We start from the raw sequence: 16,589 nt of genomic DNA, 5'->3' as shown, positions 1-16,589 counted from the left end.
GTAGTAAACAGTTGTCATGCAATAACCATTGTTAAAAAATATGATGATGACATCAATTTAATATGACAATTTACAACCTTACAAAAACCGTAAGGGAAACAGTTGTACATACAAAAGGACATAGATCCATAAAACTTAACATAGCTTTGGGTCAAAGACAAGTTGAATAAACACAATAGCCGTTGAGAACCACCACGATGAGAACAAGGTTTTTTGCTACCAAATTTGGTGTGTTTACTGAAATTGTCAAATAAATACTTACAAGTCAATTTACTGCCTAGATGTTCTTCATTCAACAATAATTCAGGCTGGGTTTTTAAGAATATCAAAACATTCTTTTAGATGACTATAACAACCTGTCTTTAGTCCAAAGAACACTTTGTCAATCCTTTAGAGTCACAACATAGAAACTATATTTAAATGTAACTAAAACATTTCAAAGGACTGAAGTACAAGAAATACCATACACAGAGAATCAGACTGATATTACCTATTCATAATTACGCTTTTCCAAAACAATCTTAACCAGTTTTCTCTTATGGCTCTCCACAGGAGTTAAAACCAAGATTTAGAACCCTTCTAAGTTTCACACAAAAGGGTAAGCTCTACTGTGTGAGGCTGTATATTTACAAGCTCAGCAGGGGAAAAAAAAAATAAATCAGGTAGTGGGAAGTTCTGCTAATTTGACAATTCCCACACAGGAGAAACTTTGAAATGTTTTCATTAGAAAAACAAAGCTTCCATGACATCATTCTGACATTAAATAGAACATCCAGACTCCTCTATTACCAACAACAGTCAAAGGAGTCTCCCATCAACTAGGAGGAAAATTAAAAAAATCATAGCTCAGACTCCTGTGGGAGGTTCCAGGGTCCTGGTTGAATGGTAGAAAAACTGGCACTGACCTCAGAAGCTCATGAGGACAAATGGTCAAGAGAAAAAGAAATTAAGTGATCAATACAGCATATATTATGACTTCAAAGTTAAATTCCCCTCAACCTGAGATGGAAATTGCATAAGCAATTAAATCAGAGTTCTGCAATATCCCCTAAAAGGAACAAAATTATCAGTAAGCAATTTTTAAAAGCAAACATGTTTTTTTAGAATTGGAATTAGAAATTCTGCAAAGAAATAAAAGAAAATAGGTCTTCAATAAAGATCATGGTCAATAGTTATGAAAATAAAAATATTTAAAAATTAAAAGCAATCACTCAACAACCTCAACTCACTGCCAGTGAAAGCAACATTCTCCTTACAGAATAACCCCACCATTAGCTGAAACATGCAAAAAAAAAAAATCCAGTTGAATATAAGAGGAATTTTAACCTCCTCCCCTTATTATTACATTGTAAGGTGGGGGCACAAAATTCTATACAATTGAAACCCTGTCCACCAGTCTCTCCTTTTCTCCCTATTCTTCCAAGCGATAAACTTTTCAGAAGTAGAGTGACAGCAGTCTTAATTTGAATTAAGTTTCTAGTATACTTCTAGATATAAACAAAGCAGGTCCCACACACGTAAACAACAGCAGAAACTCAGTTTGACATAATATTTTTAGTAAGAAAACAGCCATTGTTCACACACATAGTTTTAAGTCTCTGGGTTCTAAGTTAAATGGAGGAAATAGGTTGATCACAGCAACAAAACCAGACTTGTCTGAATTTAAGTTTTTTTACTTTCAATTGCATTGACTTGCAAAAGTGGAAAGTTCTGAACTGTTCTTAATTATACATAGTCTTCAGTACAGGGCAGTTTTAAAACACTAAGTGATATCTGCATGAGAAGATTTGAGTTCTTTAAATTAATTCAAAATAAAAACTCGTGGTCCAAAGGAACCCAAAGCATTAGTAACACAATTAGACATATATAATTTTGGCCAAGTGAGAAAAATCAAATTATAAAACATAAATCTCAGTTTGCAAACAAATTGCTGGTCCCAAGCACAAAAGAGCTAAAGATGCGGTGGAGCAGAAAACAGCCCTCAAAGAAAATGTAGCAACTACTGAATCAATAAAACTGCTGCATAAGACATAAAGCTCAATATGAAGTCATTAAATATTTAGTGTAAACAAAAATCTACTTTTAAGTTATCTATTACCTATTATCTTGTTCCAAAAACGTTCTAACCCCCCCTTCCACCTCACCCCACCCCCCAAATACCATAAGCCAAGGTAAACTAATTTAGCTAGTAGCCTAAATACAATGGTTCTTCTGAACTAACGATTTCAACAGACAAGTCCTTGCTTGGAGTTGTAGACAGGTATAATGAATCTACCACAATGACCTATTATAAGGAAACCGTAATTTCATTTATGAATAAACAAGTTACTCTAGGAGTTGAATACCTGAGAGATTCAATGTTCTGGCAGAGGGTTTGTTTATTTATTTATTTATTTATTAAAAGAAAACCATATGTGTTAATGAATATGATTAGAACTCCGCTTATCAATCTCTGTCACAAGCAAGACCATTTTCTTTGGGTGACTGCCATATTTATTTCTCTCCACACATTTTTAATAAAGAATCAGGTTCTTGTACGGTGTCCCTTAAGACCTGTCAAATATTGCAACAGAACAGCAGACTTATGTACATTTTTAGCACCATCTCATAAATCCCTTTGGCTAAGTTTCTCCTCTATAAGCAAGACAAAGATCAGTTTACATTACAAGGAAGTTGAAATCCAAAGCCTAAAGACCTCCCACAATATAACACACTGTTTTAAATGAGTATAAAATATTTACCCAGGTTCACTGTTTCATTCACTAAAGAGTACATCAGGGAGGTGAAAAACAAGAAACGAGCTACCTTCTGTAATTCAAAGGTGATTGCACAGTGCTAACATAAAGATAACTGCCTTGGCCTATGACACATCTGAACCCTCAATATTAAATCCTGCTTTATTGAGAGCAGAGTCAGTGGCCCTTAACTTCTATCTGGAGACTCTCTCATCAATAGTTTTGGTTTAAAATAACCATTCTTGCCAAAGAACAGTTTTCTTCTTCATGTACAATCTTCAGACCACTCCTCTGGAATATCCTGTCATCGCATACTGCACCTGGAAAGGGTGAATCACCAAACAGAAGGGTACTTCAATCAGAGATCAGAAAGCCACAATTGCTGGGCTTCTATCCCCCACTTCCCTACCAATTTTCTCCATAGCCTTCAGTAAACACAATATCACTGTGAAGGTTTATGAATCTACAAAAATTCAGGTATATTATCCTTTCCACCCAAAAGAGGTAACTGTAAGCTTAATGTTTAGAAAGCCACATAAAATTTTCAGAGGCAAGGCAATGCGCTATTGATTTAAAAGATTTCCAAAACAGAATATAGAATGGACTGACGAATCTTAGTTGTTCATAGATCACTGATGGTTTAAAATTAAGTTTCAACATTTTGCCAGATAGTTTTATTTTTTCCTAGTATCAAAATTACTTTATTATTTCTATTTATTACAAAATATTGCCTGTGTACTCCACCAATAAGCAGGTCTGGTTTATATACACAAATGCATTAGTATTACAGATTGGACTAAGACTACTTCCTAATTTCACACAGGACATGGAAAAAAAACCCCACAACAACCAATAAACAAAAGAATACACGTAGTAGCAACAAGTTTCCTTCATTAACAAAAGAAAACTTATTCATATCAACAACTTGAGAGGAGATATTAAAAATTTCCTATGTAAGCCACTTCTTGGGAGTCTGTATTATATGAACCAACTTTACTACTGGTGCAGAGTACTTCATCTACAAATACGGCAATTCTTATTTTGCAAATACATGGACATTGGATAATTTTAAGGATCAAATTTAATGCATGTATAGCTGGGATTTACAAGTGCGTCATTTTGTAATTTCTCTTTGAAGATGAGTCTTACCCATCTTAAGTTGCCAAGTTTCACATATTTCACATCTTATGAACTCAATTTGGCTGAAAAAAAAAAGAATGAAGTAATGCTCTGTGCACTCAAAAGGATTAAAATTTGGCATGACTAAAGCGAACAGCAGCTAACAATCTTCTAAAGCTTTTCACACTGAAAAGTTCATCTGACTTCATAAAAATGAACTTGTATGCAAAATCCATTGCTACGAGGCCCATACAGATGTACTGCAAGATTGGAGTTCTACAACATAGTCCCCTGCAACTTTTCAAAAAATCTGACATACATAAAACAATTTGAGTGCTTTGATTAAATGAGTTTGATACATCACTAAAGACAAGTAATAATACAGCCCCAGAAATTATCAACATCAGTAAGAGATAAACGTACAAAGAAGTCATGTGTTATTTGATCTCTACGCCTCTCATAATTTCCAAGTTTCACAATTCTCATAGCATCAGCGACCAAGACATTAAAACTGTCATCATGTGTGCAGAAAATTCTCTGTTCTCCAAACTAAGAGATTCTGCTTTGATGTACAATTCTTTATACATACCAGGCTTGAACCAAGAGGCACTTCAAACCAAGCCATGACTGTAATGTTACACAATTCAGATCAGTTCCTGGAGTTCAGAAATCCAGCAAGAATCATTTAGGTCAGAACAAAAGAAAAAGTGCTAGAAACAAATTTTGAAGTCTACGCCCAGCACATCCTGTGAATTACTTTATTTTTTATATATAAAAAATGATATTACCATAAGGAAGTCATAGTCAGGATGCGAGTTGTTCGCTAAGCACATAATAAAACAGGGCTAACAACTCTCAATTCTTCAGTGGTCGAGGAAAGAGCAGTAGGATCAGTAATGCTCTGCTCAATGGTAGACTACTGGCAAATGACAGCTGCTTGGAAACTGTAGCATAACTCCATAAGAAAAAAGAAGGCAAGAAAAAAAAGACAGCTAGGCCATGTGGTAGAACCTCAACAGTCCTCTTGCAACACATGGAGAATTGCTGCTGGTCAGCAAACACATCACAGCTCAAGCCACAGCTGTGCAACTGCTAAGTGAGCATGAACTTGCTATTTTTAAGGAAAAGGCAAGAAGCTTAAAAAAAATCCACAAGAGAAACAACAGCAACAACAACAAAAAAAAACAACACTCAAAAAAAACTTAACAGATGGTTTCTTCAATATAGGAAACTTTCACCCCCAAAAAATCTGCATCAATTAAGGATTTTTTATATTCATAGAATCATAGAATGGTTTAGTTTGGAAGGGACCTTGAAGATCATCCAGTTCCAACACCCCTGCCATGGGCAGGGACACCTCCCACTAGACCAGGTTGCTCAAAGCCCCATCCAGCCTGGCCTTGAACACCTCCAGGGATGGGGCCTCCACTACTTCTCTGGGCAACCTGTGCCAGTGCCTCACCATCCTCAGAGTGAAAAATTTCTTCCTAGTATCTGATCTAAATCTACCTTCTTCCAGTTTGAAGCCATTACTCCTTGTCCTATCACTAACTACATGCCCTTGTCAAAAGTCCCTCCTCAGCTCTCTTGTAGGCACACTTCAGATACTGGAAAGTTGCTACATGGTCTCCCCAGAGTCTTCCCTTCTCCAGGCTGAACAACCCCAACTCTCTCAGCCTGCAGAAGATAAGCAGCTTCTTTTACCTTGGAAGAATCTCGAGTAATGTTTTTCAGTGCTCCAAAGAAAGATAGGGGGAACAAAAATGGAAAGAGTAAGAGAACAGGAACTACTTTTTCACAGTTATGTTGCCAAAAATCAAAGCAGGAAAATGTGAATGATTAATGCTTAAGAGGAAGTGTTAAATACAATATTGACAACAACTTCTTACAGCACATTTTCAGCTGCTCAATGGGTTTCTAAAAATACTCAAGAAAACGGATTATTTATGTCAATAAAAGAGCCATTCTTTTTAGAATTTATAGTCACTGTACTGACTACAAAAGCCCATTAGCTTTACAAGGCTCCTGAGTGTCTTTAGCTTCACAAATCTAACTTTGTTCTACGTTTTAGCTATGTTTCATGCAATTTTTCAAAAAGTACTTCTGGTTAAAGTAATCTTAAATCTCCTTCTACTACCTCAAAGAAAAAAAAACGTGTATGTACTCCAGAAGAGCTTACCCAAAATAACTTTCACCACGTCAAAGAGAAAGCATTTTCGCATACAGTAATTTTTTAATCTCATGTTTTTAGTGCAAATGTCTTTGAAATGGAAAGTAATTGGCATTTTCACCACAAGAGAAAACATATACCAAGTACTGTACTTTGATTTCCTCTGTTGAGATCCACAACATAGCTCAACAGTGAGCAATATGCAAAAAAATAATTAAGTTTATTACCAAGCATGCAATGTTACAAGTGTTTAGCAGACTGATCCCAGGATTTTACATCCAAGGTTATTTACTATTACTCTGTTCTTTTGTACAACCAGACTTCTGACATGCTAACACATATTTATATAATAAATAAGTAGGGCTTCATTCAATCACAAATACATTCTCATACCCTCAACTGAACCAAGTATCTTTATGAATTTCTTCCAGTGTTGTCATAGTTGTGTAACAGTTGCATACTTTGAAATACATAATAAAGACTCAGATGGGACTATCACCTGCCATGCAACCAATTTTTAAAGACTTCAACAAACCAAGCTGACATTTTAATCTCACAGTTTAAATGGAAGAAAACAGGATCCATTTAAGACAATTTTTTGACCACTGGGTGCCACTCTTGTTCTGTGTAAAACAAACTGCCTGGCACTAACTCAGTCTGTTTTTTTTTTCAGCTTTAATCAACTAATTCTTCCAAAGTGGCAGGAAAAGATGCAAGATTTTTTACACAAGTTTCTATAAAACACTTACTACTTTCCAAAACTCTTCATTGTAGCTTCTAGCCCCAAGAATGCAATTTTGAGAGAAGTCTAGTGCACACAGATCATTATGGTACACAAAGGATTTTTTTTTTTATGGTGAAGTTATGTAATAATCTAGTTATGTTACGTCTAAATTATCACATTCAAAGTAATAAATATCTACTGCAACCGTGCAGCCCTGTAGCACTGTATTGCCATTGCTACTAACAGCTTCATATTGAGTTTGCAAGGCCTCAAGACTGAAGCTTTGAGCAAGCTTGTCAGGCTTGCTCTGAGCTTTTCTTGACCGGCCTTTAGTTTCTTTTTTTAACTTGGTGCAGTTTTAACGGCATTTTTTGTAACTGACCAGGTAGCTAACTTGGTTTGCTTTTGTTGATCTTTGTATGGTACAATCATAGTTTTACATAGAAAGCAGTAACAAGGAGTTATTCTATGCAGAATGAGGTATTTTTGACTAACATGATGATGCAGTGTATAGAAACACAAGCCTAGTATAAAAGCAGACACCTTGAGCAGTGACAACACAGTATGTGGCATATAAAAGTATATGCCATGAGATTACATTCTTAGATTATACTGTTAATATTTCAATTATACTAACAATTAATTCTTGTCCAAATATTTAAGTTTTCATCCTTGTCCAAAAATTTTGAGTGTAACGCTATCCTGTGCACTTTATTTATCATATCAAATAATCCCATATCAAACATCACTGCAAGCACATGCATGTTCCAGCTCTACTGTTTAATATTATTCCTTACATTTCATAGATAGGAACTTGAGGTACAGACTAAAAAGCACTCACAAAAATGAATATAACATATGATGGAAATACCAGTTCATCAGTCCAACTGAGAAAACAGGGAGGTCAGAAGCTACAGTGAACTTCACAAACCCATTAAACACCACAGCAGCCTTTAAAATGGCACAGGTGTCTTTCCACTGTATTGTGGCCCCAAAGTATTTGCTTCTGTGACTGCAGTGTTAGACCAAAAAATTCTTTGAAGCTATGTAAAAAGTGTGATCGATCAGGGGGAAGCACTAAATTATTTAGTCCCAGGCTAACATCCTAAAGATGCTATCACCACGCCTCCTATTCTTACTAAATAGAGAATTTTATGTCGTACCATTTATTTAATTTGTATTTCAAACAATACAACCAGAAACTACTTTTGCACTAGCATCTTTTACTTCAATAGATGTCCTTTCATTGCTCTGCTCTACAAACTGTTTTGATAAGAAAGAAAAATGCCCTAAAGTGTCCCAGCCTATGCGTGGCACTACTGTAAATTCTTATAAAATACCTGTACTCAGGCTGCCGACTTATAGGATGATCATCCCTTGGCCATCTGTATCCTGATTCATCCTGCAAAACATACATGCAAAACAACTGCGTGACATGTATCTCAACATCAGATGTGATGTACAGTTAGTTACCAAATGGTACGTGTTTTTATTGCAAAACCAAAGCATTTAATGAGCTAAAATAAACATTCACAGCAAAGTTCCTCTCAGTCTATTCACTCTACCCCATTCCTCTTTATTTTCTTCCTCTATTAATACTAAAGACAGCGTCTTTGAAATGCTGTGCAAAATACAAAATCTACAAAAATTTCCAAACTATATACATAGGCCCTGACTTTAAAAAAAAGAAAATTTTCCTCATTGAAATGTAAATTATCATCACTAGCTTGAAATTACAGAATTTCAAACAGCTGGGTTGGAGGAGGCGGCAGTAATGACCTTTCAAAGGGAGCATAAATTTTGTACTTAAGCATAGCTACTGGAGAAAAAAAAATGCATTCAACATCATGACAGAATTTAAATAAGCAAAGAGCTGTGTGAATTAGAAGGATAGGTAGACAACATTCAACAAGCTGTGTGTGCAAGGACTTGTTAAACACAAAGATTTTGCAATCATTCTTCTATTCTTAGAGAGGACTTCAGCCACTTTTGTTTCCCAAGTTCAGACTCTGAGCTTTCCACAGAGCTGGACACGGGCCCTTTTCTACGTCAATAGAGTAGCTAGGAACCGTAAGAAGAAGCAAATAGGCATTACCATATAATCACAAGTCTTAGAAGCACAGTAACAAAAAAGCAGCAAGTATGAAAACCTTGATGCTTTTTCTATTCATTCTATTTCAGTTTATGAGAACAGCAGTAACAGCAATGTTCTGTCTGAACTAATACTTCAATTGTTCAATATTCAAGCATTAATAAGAAGGTAAACATCATAAAAATGTGAGAAGAATCACCTTACGTACACCTCGGTGTGGAGGGCCACTTCTTCGTTCATGGGCAAAACTGCGACCCTCTTCGTAGTCTCTGTACTCAGCGTGACTGTAATCATCATACCGACTGTAATTCCCATCCCCAGGTCTTTCGAGCAGTGGTGGTTTCTTGGGCACAATGTTTACTACTCTATGGTAATCATCCTAAACCACAAAAAAACCAAAATCATATCACTTTTAGCAGCTGCAAATCTGTAGTGAATACACAAAAGTAAAACAACCACTAAGTTATTTCTAAATACAGGACTATAATAATCATAGAATGGTGTAGGTTGGAAGGGACCTAAAGATCATCTCGTTCCAACACCCCTACCATGGGCAGGGTCACCTCCCACTAGACCAGGTTGCTCAAAGCTGAATAATCTTAAAGCTGAAATAGTACAGGGGAACAACAAATATTAAAAATCATGCCAATCTGATGGTGGAATAACTTATTAAATCTAATTGGACACAATTCAGATGCAATCCTTAGGCATTACAAGTTTTATTATTAGGAGAAAATTTGCAACATGGTTAAAGTTTCTTTTGAAAGTTTAAAGCAGTAGCACTAGCTACTTTCAAAGCATCAGCTAGTTTCTTTTTTTAAGCATTAGCTACATATATTTCTCAAGAGACTTGTACATGAACTTAGGAATTCAATACAGAAAGTTACATCTATAAGACTGTAAAACAAAAAGCCCATTTGAAAACACTAACAATTTTCTTAATGTCCATAACATCCTCCATACTATGGAAATTATAGCAAAGATGGTCCTTGATTCATAATCTGAATAGATAAACACTTTCTCAATACACTGCAGTAGGTGATCTGAGGATTCAGGTTTAGACAGACAGTTTTAACACTCTCTTTTTCTTTTAATACAAGTTTCAGATAGCATCTTGCTAGAATGCAAAATTACTTTATTGTATTTCCTTCAAATAAAACTTTGTACAACATTTACCAATTAAGGAAATCCTTTGTTTATTAAGTGAAATTGCACAGTTGCAAAAGATACATTTTCAATTTTCTAGAACCAAGTATTATATAAGCCAAATAAAAAGCAAAGGAAAACATGAATGCAAGATCTTGTATTTTAAGTCTTCCTTTAGCAAGATATTTTTTCTATGGGCCTTAAAAACACAAGCTATAAATGCAGAAACTTGAGTCAGCATGTGCAATTTGGAGGTGGGGAGAAAGGTACTCAAACTAGTTTTTTTAATAGTAGAAGTCACAGTCTAATACACCAATAGCTTTTATAGAAAAATACATCACATTCACAAACTGTTAAATATTAGCATGCAAAAAAAAAAGTTAGTTCTGACTTCAGAGACCACCCAACAAATTCACTAGAGGGCAATCCAAAGCCAGCCTACAGCCATACTGATGCAAAGTAGAGACTACATATACATTCATACACAGCCACAATGCTTGATCTACCTTCACTTCACTGAACATCCTTCATGTGTTAGGTTGTTGGGTTTGTTTTTTTAAGTTTGGTGTCTTACAAAGAAGATCTGTTCTGAAGCTAAAACAAAACTGCTCTGTGCTTTAATCATAGAATCCTAGAATTGTCTAGGTTTGAAGAGACCCTTGCGATCATCGAGTCCAACCACCTACCCTACTCTACAAAGTTCTCCCCTACACCATATCCCCCAACACCACATCTAAACGTCTCTTAAACACATCCAGGGATGGTGGGCAGTCTATTCCAATACCCGACCACCCTTTCTGTGAAAAATTCTTTCCTAATGTTCAGTCTAAACCTACCCTGTTGGAGCTTGAAGCCATTATCTCTTGTTCTGTCATAATCTCACCCAGAAGTCCCCATCACGTAACTATACTGACATACAGAAGGACAGTTACATGAAAGCTCAAGGTGTACCCACTTAGAGTCAATTGTGCCACCTGCTTGCACCTTTATGTTGTTTACCAGGATCTGAAAGCATGTGTTTCTACTACAATCTATACTCGATAAATAATTAGCACCTGGTTTAGCATAGGACAAATCTCTTGCTATCTCAAACAAGAGCTACTTCATTCTGTATCATTGGCATGTGTCAGTTGCAATGTATTAACCTATCAGCACATGTTAAGCATGTTCATAGATCGAATAAATTAATTCCATTTTACTAGTCTAGTCAAAATTAAGTCTATACGTAGACACAGACACAATGGCACAGGCTTAAAAGTACAGAAACTGCCTGCCAACTATCTTGAATCAGCAAAGCTGTAGAAGGAGCTTCGTATCCATCTTTCAGTAAGGCAGAGACACACCAGGTCTTGGTTTGCCCAACTACTAGGGGTGTTTTGGTGCAGATGGATCATACTGATTGTGATAAATTAGTGTATTCTGCTACTCCCTTCATCCCCAGTTCCAAATACATGTAATATAAAGCTAGCATTGAACTATCTACTTAATTCTTGCATCAAAAAGAGTGCATCACATCTTTTAAATTCTAAATCTTCATAATGCATATGCTATGCATTGTTCCCTGGTCAGCTTGAAAGACTAAAAGAATTTAGGAATGTCACTGTTGCAATGGTTAAATTAAATTATCAATATGTTAATCAAGTCAAACATTGATTAAAAAAAAAATATCTGTGAAAATACATTCTGCCTTTCCTCGTGTCCTATTGCTGATAAATATTTTGGAGAAGCAGCTGACTAAATACCCTGTGTAAACTTATCTGATCTCCATTTTGCTGAAAATGCAGAAATTTTGTTGTTACCAGTAAAAAGAGTTAAAAATATCACAGAGCAACCAAACACTAATTACTCAATAGAGAAGACTATGTAACTAGTTACCAAGATACCAACACTGGTACACTTCTGAAATGGCAAGCTCAAAATATGGTAGAGGAAACCCAGAAAGTATGCTAAATCAGCTACGCTATTATTCCAACATTTAAAAGACTTAACAGAAAAGCCAGATAACAGGCATAGGTACATGAAATTTTATTTTGCCATATATACATCGCACACCATGTAAATAGACACATCAAAAAGTATTCTTAAAGTTCTATTTAAGGTGTGATAGCTCAAGAGATAAATCTACAACCTGTTTGCTTTCTTCTTTAGAGATTTCAGACACAGGAGAAAAAAAAATAATTTTACCCAACTCTTTGGCACAGAGTTTTTCTAAAAGCATTCTAAAGTTATTCTACAGCAGAGTAAGCATAGCTTCTGTTTGTTTTTGCAAGCATAACATACAGTAGAAGTCTCCGTGTCTACAAAGTAGATTTCCATCAATGCACTTCTTGAAAGCATTTCCCTTACAAGGCTCCAAAACACAATTTCTTTAGCAAAGATGTATTTTCAACTTCTGTTATAAACATTTCCTTCTATATTAAAAAACTGCACCAGTGACAAGAACAATACTGAAATAAGTCATTTTACCACAGTAAGTCATTTCAGAAATGTATTAACATTAAAAAAAAAAAAATCTGGGGAAAAATATAACACAGTATGGCCTTTGGTTCTCCAGAAGTTATTAAAAATCCTGTGTTTAATAACACAAAGAATTACACCAAAAAAATCTATTTATCAAAATGCAAATATTCTAAAAAACTTTCAATAGATTTGGAAAAAAAAAAAACACAAGATTTAATTTTGTAGGCATCCTATTATCTCTGTGCAGATGCATTTGCTAGATTGTTGGCTTAAATGAATGAGAAAAGAATGGAACTTAGGGTATATTAGGAACTTAAAAATGTACATAAATCCAGCTCTTACGGTATAAGTCATGGTATAAAGGTATAATATAATGGTATAATGCTAAAGAAACATACTATACACTTACATCAGGATGAATCCTTGGAGGGAGACGTTCTCTTGGAACTCTTTCATAGTCGTATCGCCCTTCAGACCACATTTCATCTCTTCGATATGCCACTAAAGACAACAAAAATCTAATTAGCTAAAACCAGATTCATTATGAATAGAAAAAGGACAGTGAGCATAGAAATAAAGGTTCCTGGACTTCTCCCAATATAATGTGTCAGGCACAAGCCCTGTATGTACACTTTTTTTTTTTTAATTAGCCCTTAGTAAGTCTATCTAGTTATAGAAAGTAATTAATGAACTTCAAGTAAAAATAGCTCACAGTATGTGCAAGAACAACTGAACACATGGAAATTTGTGCTGTATAATCAGTATAATTACAGGACTTGCAGATACTATAAACAGCTCCATTGAAACATATGCATATCACAAATACCAGCTGTACATATAAATTCATACACATATACCTTACAGAAAGTTTGATATTACTTTGCTAAAAATATGGGACTTTTTTTTTTTTTTTTTCAAAAAAAAAGTCAACTCCTCTTGATTATATTGAAGAATTTCTACTTTTTTGTATAATATAATAACTTTGAATTATTTCATTATCTCAACCATCTGTAAAGAAGTGAAAACACAACACATCATTCAGTTAGTACAAGTCTCCACGTTTTGAATGCTTGAATGAAATTAATTCTTCACATACAGATTTTTCCTGTTTTAAATTGGGAGCCAGCAGAACACAAAAATTCCTCTTTTCAGAGAAAGGTGACTTTCAAAGTCAAAATTAGTTACTAAATACAGGTGGAAATGAACCATGACCATAAGAGATTCTAGTCACGCTATGTTAAGACAACACCAACTTGAGGAGCTGAAACCGTTCTGACAATTAAAGGTGCCAAATTATATCATTGAAAATAGATAGGAAATTGCTACAATTATCTTTTTCAAAGTTTCCCTTCACAATGGTAGTTTTAGCTATTAAAAATAATCAATAAGAAAAAGAAACACCAGGACATATTCAGAAGGAGACATACATAACATTATCTACTTTCACAAAATAAAAACACTTAACTGGAAATAGACTTATGAGGCTATATAAAAATATTGATTTTACAGATGTTAAGAATCAACATGACAAAAGGGTTTACTAACTGTAAACAGAGGTAGCACTGTCAGATATACATTTTTATGAAAAACAATGAACACTCGCATACTTTTTTGTCAGTTTTAGCAACTCAGCTTCTGAAGACCCATTCAGTTACCTACAAAAAAAGAAACTGAAGTTAGCAAAAACTGCACATATGCTCATAGGTACATTTTTTTCTTTTAAGTAAACCAGACATGTAAAATCTAAATCTTTTGACTGCCCATCCCCCAAGATCTGTCTGAATTAATATAGAGTAATTCACTACTCTCAGTTAAAAAAGAATATGAACGACTCAGCTGAATCCACAATATCAAAAAACTTCTCATGACAATACACTTTCCTAAAATATTCCAGAGTTTTCTTTTCTTTTATCATCTTTTACTCACTATCTCAAGTCTCAGTTTTTCTTCCTTTAGTTAGCAAAAGCTTTTGGAAAATACTGTAACTGCTTTCTTAAAAACACTCAGAAAAATATTTAATATATTCACTTAACTCATATTTATTTAACTGTCTTTCAATATCATTAAGTAGAGAAAAATAAGACTAGGTTGCATGTGATGAGACATTAATGAAAACTTTGATTTAAAAAATGCTTTTCCTTTGGTAATAAATAATAAATCCTGATGAAGTAGCTCTTTCCTCAACTGTAATAAGCCTTTACGTTCAGAGATTTTTGACCCTACCCTTGGTACAAATGAACCAGAGTATCTTCTTAAAACTTTGTTCCAGTTTATAACAGACTTGACCTTAAGTGGAAGTGGTCAACATGGATTTACCAAGGGTAAATCATGCTTGACCAATCTGATAGCTTTCTATGATGTTATAACTGGTTGGCTGGATGAGGGGAGAGTCGTAGATGTCATCTACCTTGACTTTAGCAAGGCTTTTGACACTGTCTCCCATAACATCCTCATTAGGAAGCTGAGGAAGTATGGGCTAGTAGACGAGGTGACAGTGAGGTGGATTGAGAGTTGGCTGCGGGACAGAACTCAGAGGGTTGTGATCAGCGGCACAGAGTCTAGTTGGAGGCCTGTAACCAGTGGTGTCCCCTGGGGGTCAATACTCAGACCAATTTTGTTCAATATATTCATTAATGACCTGGATGAGGGGACAGAGTGTATCCTCAGCAAGTTTGCTGATGATACCAAACTGGGTGGGGTGGCTGACACCCCAGAGGGCCGTGCTGCCATTCAGCGTGACCTGGACAGGCTGGAGAGCTGGGCAGAGAAGAACCAAATGAGGTTCAACAAAAGCAAGTGCAAGGTCCTGCACCTGGGGAGGAAGAATGTAAAGCACCAGTATAGGTTAGGGGTGGACCTGCTGGGAAGTAGCTCTGAGGAGAAGGATCTGGGGGTCCTAGTAGACAGTAAATTATCCATGAGCCAGCAATGTGCCCTTGTTGCCAAAAAGGCCAATGGAATCCTGGGCTGCATAGGGAAGAGTGTGGCCAGTAGGTCGAGGGAGGTCATTCTCCCCCTCTACTCTGCACTGGTGAGGCCACAACTGGAATACTGTGTCCAGTTTTGGGTTCCCCAGTTCAAGAGGGACAGGGAACTGCTGGAGCGAGTCCAGCAAAGGGCAACTAAGATGATTAAGGGATTGGAGCATCTGCCTTATGAGGAAAGGCTGAGAAAGCTGGGACTCTTTAGCCTGGAGAAGAGAAGGCTGAGGGGAGACCTTATTATGGCATACAAGTATCTGAAGGGTGGGTTGAAGGAGGATGGAGCCAGGCTCTTTTCAATGGTTCCCAGTGACAGGACGAGGGGCAATGGGCACAAGTTAGAACACAGGAAGTTCCGTTCAAATACACAGAAACAGTTCTTTAAGGTGAGGGTGACAGAGCACTGGAACAGGCTGCCCAGGGAGGTTGTGGAGTCCCCTTCTCTGAAGATTTTCAAGACCCACCTGGATGCAGTCCTGAGTAATGTGCTCTAGGCAATGCTGCTTTAGCAGGGGAGTTGGACTAGATGATCTCTAGAGGTTCCTTCCAACTCTGAAAACTCCGTGATTCTGTGATTAAGTACGTCCCATAACCAGGACATAGAACTAGTCTGATGTAGCCACAGATTATAAATCAAAAGCTGACTAAACCAATGGAGTTTGGTTGGTCCTGATTTTGGTAAGCATAAGAGCTAGAGGGTTTGCTGTCCCTGCCCTTGCCAGTATGCTCCACCTTGCAGTTACTAATTCTGAAACCGCTGCTCATTGCTGTATTTGTTGGTCACGCATATCCATCAGAAGCACCTTCTTGGCGCTTTCACACTAACTGCCTCAACTTTTCTTCATTCTCTACTTCAGGGACTTCTGCTAAAGCCTTAAAAATTTGTACCAGGAACTACACATGCATTAACTCTTCTCAGGCTGACCCTGTGCCCTCTCCATCCCACATCACTGGGAGGGTGCTCTATCTGCTCTTACACTGTCTCCACAGTCTTCTTTTCTTTGTATCTAGAATAGTACCTGAATACTCCTGTGTTTTACATGTACCAGGAGGGACAGAATTAGCTGAGACAAGACAAAAATCATTACACTGGAACAGCTCTTTCTCAAAACACTTTGCTGCTGGTCCTTCATGCCCAGCCCTTACCCCAGGGTGAACCATT

At 36.3% G+C, this 16,589-nt stretch overlaps 1 protein-coding gene across 6 annotated transcripts in view; it reads right to left on the bottom strand.

Annotated features, from left to right (window-relative positions):
* Nucleotides 1–16,589, bottom strand: part of PPHLN1 (periphilin 1) — a 73,064-nt gene that overhangs the window by 52,307 nt on the left and 4,168 nt on the right. For 4 of the 6 annotated variants that reach the window (XM_082489562.1, XM_082489565.1, XM_082489567.1 and 1 more), the window contains exons 2-5: nt 14,054–14,101; nt 12,856–12,947; nt 9,040–9,219; nt 8,089–8,150 (exon numbers count right to left, since the gene is read on the bottom strand). In XM_082489562.1, coding sequence (XP_082345688.1) covers nt 8,089–8,150; nt 9,040–9,219; nt 12,856–12,947; nt 14,054 — 335 coding nt within the window. In that variant the 5' untranslated portion in view covers nt 14,055–14,101. The remainder of the gene's footprint in view (nt 1–8,088; nt 8,151–9,039; nt 9,220–12,855; nt 12,948–14,053; nt 14,102–16,589) is intronic. The other 2 variants (XM_082489564.1, XM_082489566.1) reach the window with 1 other exon arrangement.

This window comes from Vanellus vanellus, assembly GCF_965231255.1.
Source record: "Vanellus vanellus genome assembly, chromosome: 1".
In the NCBI taxonomy this organism is placed as follows: Eukaryota; Metazoa; Chordata; class Aves; order Charadriiformes; family Charadriidae; genus Vanellus; species Vanellus vanellus.
The sequence above is the reverse complement of the archived record's forward strand: the minus strand, read 5'-3'. Positions and strand labels throughout refer to the sequence as shown.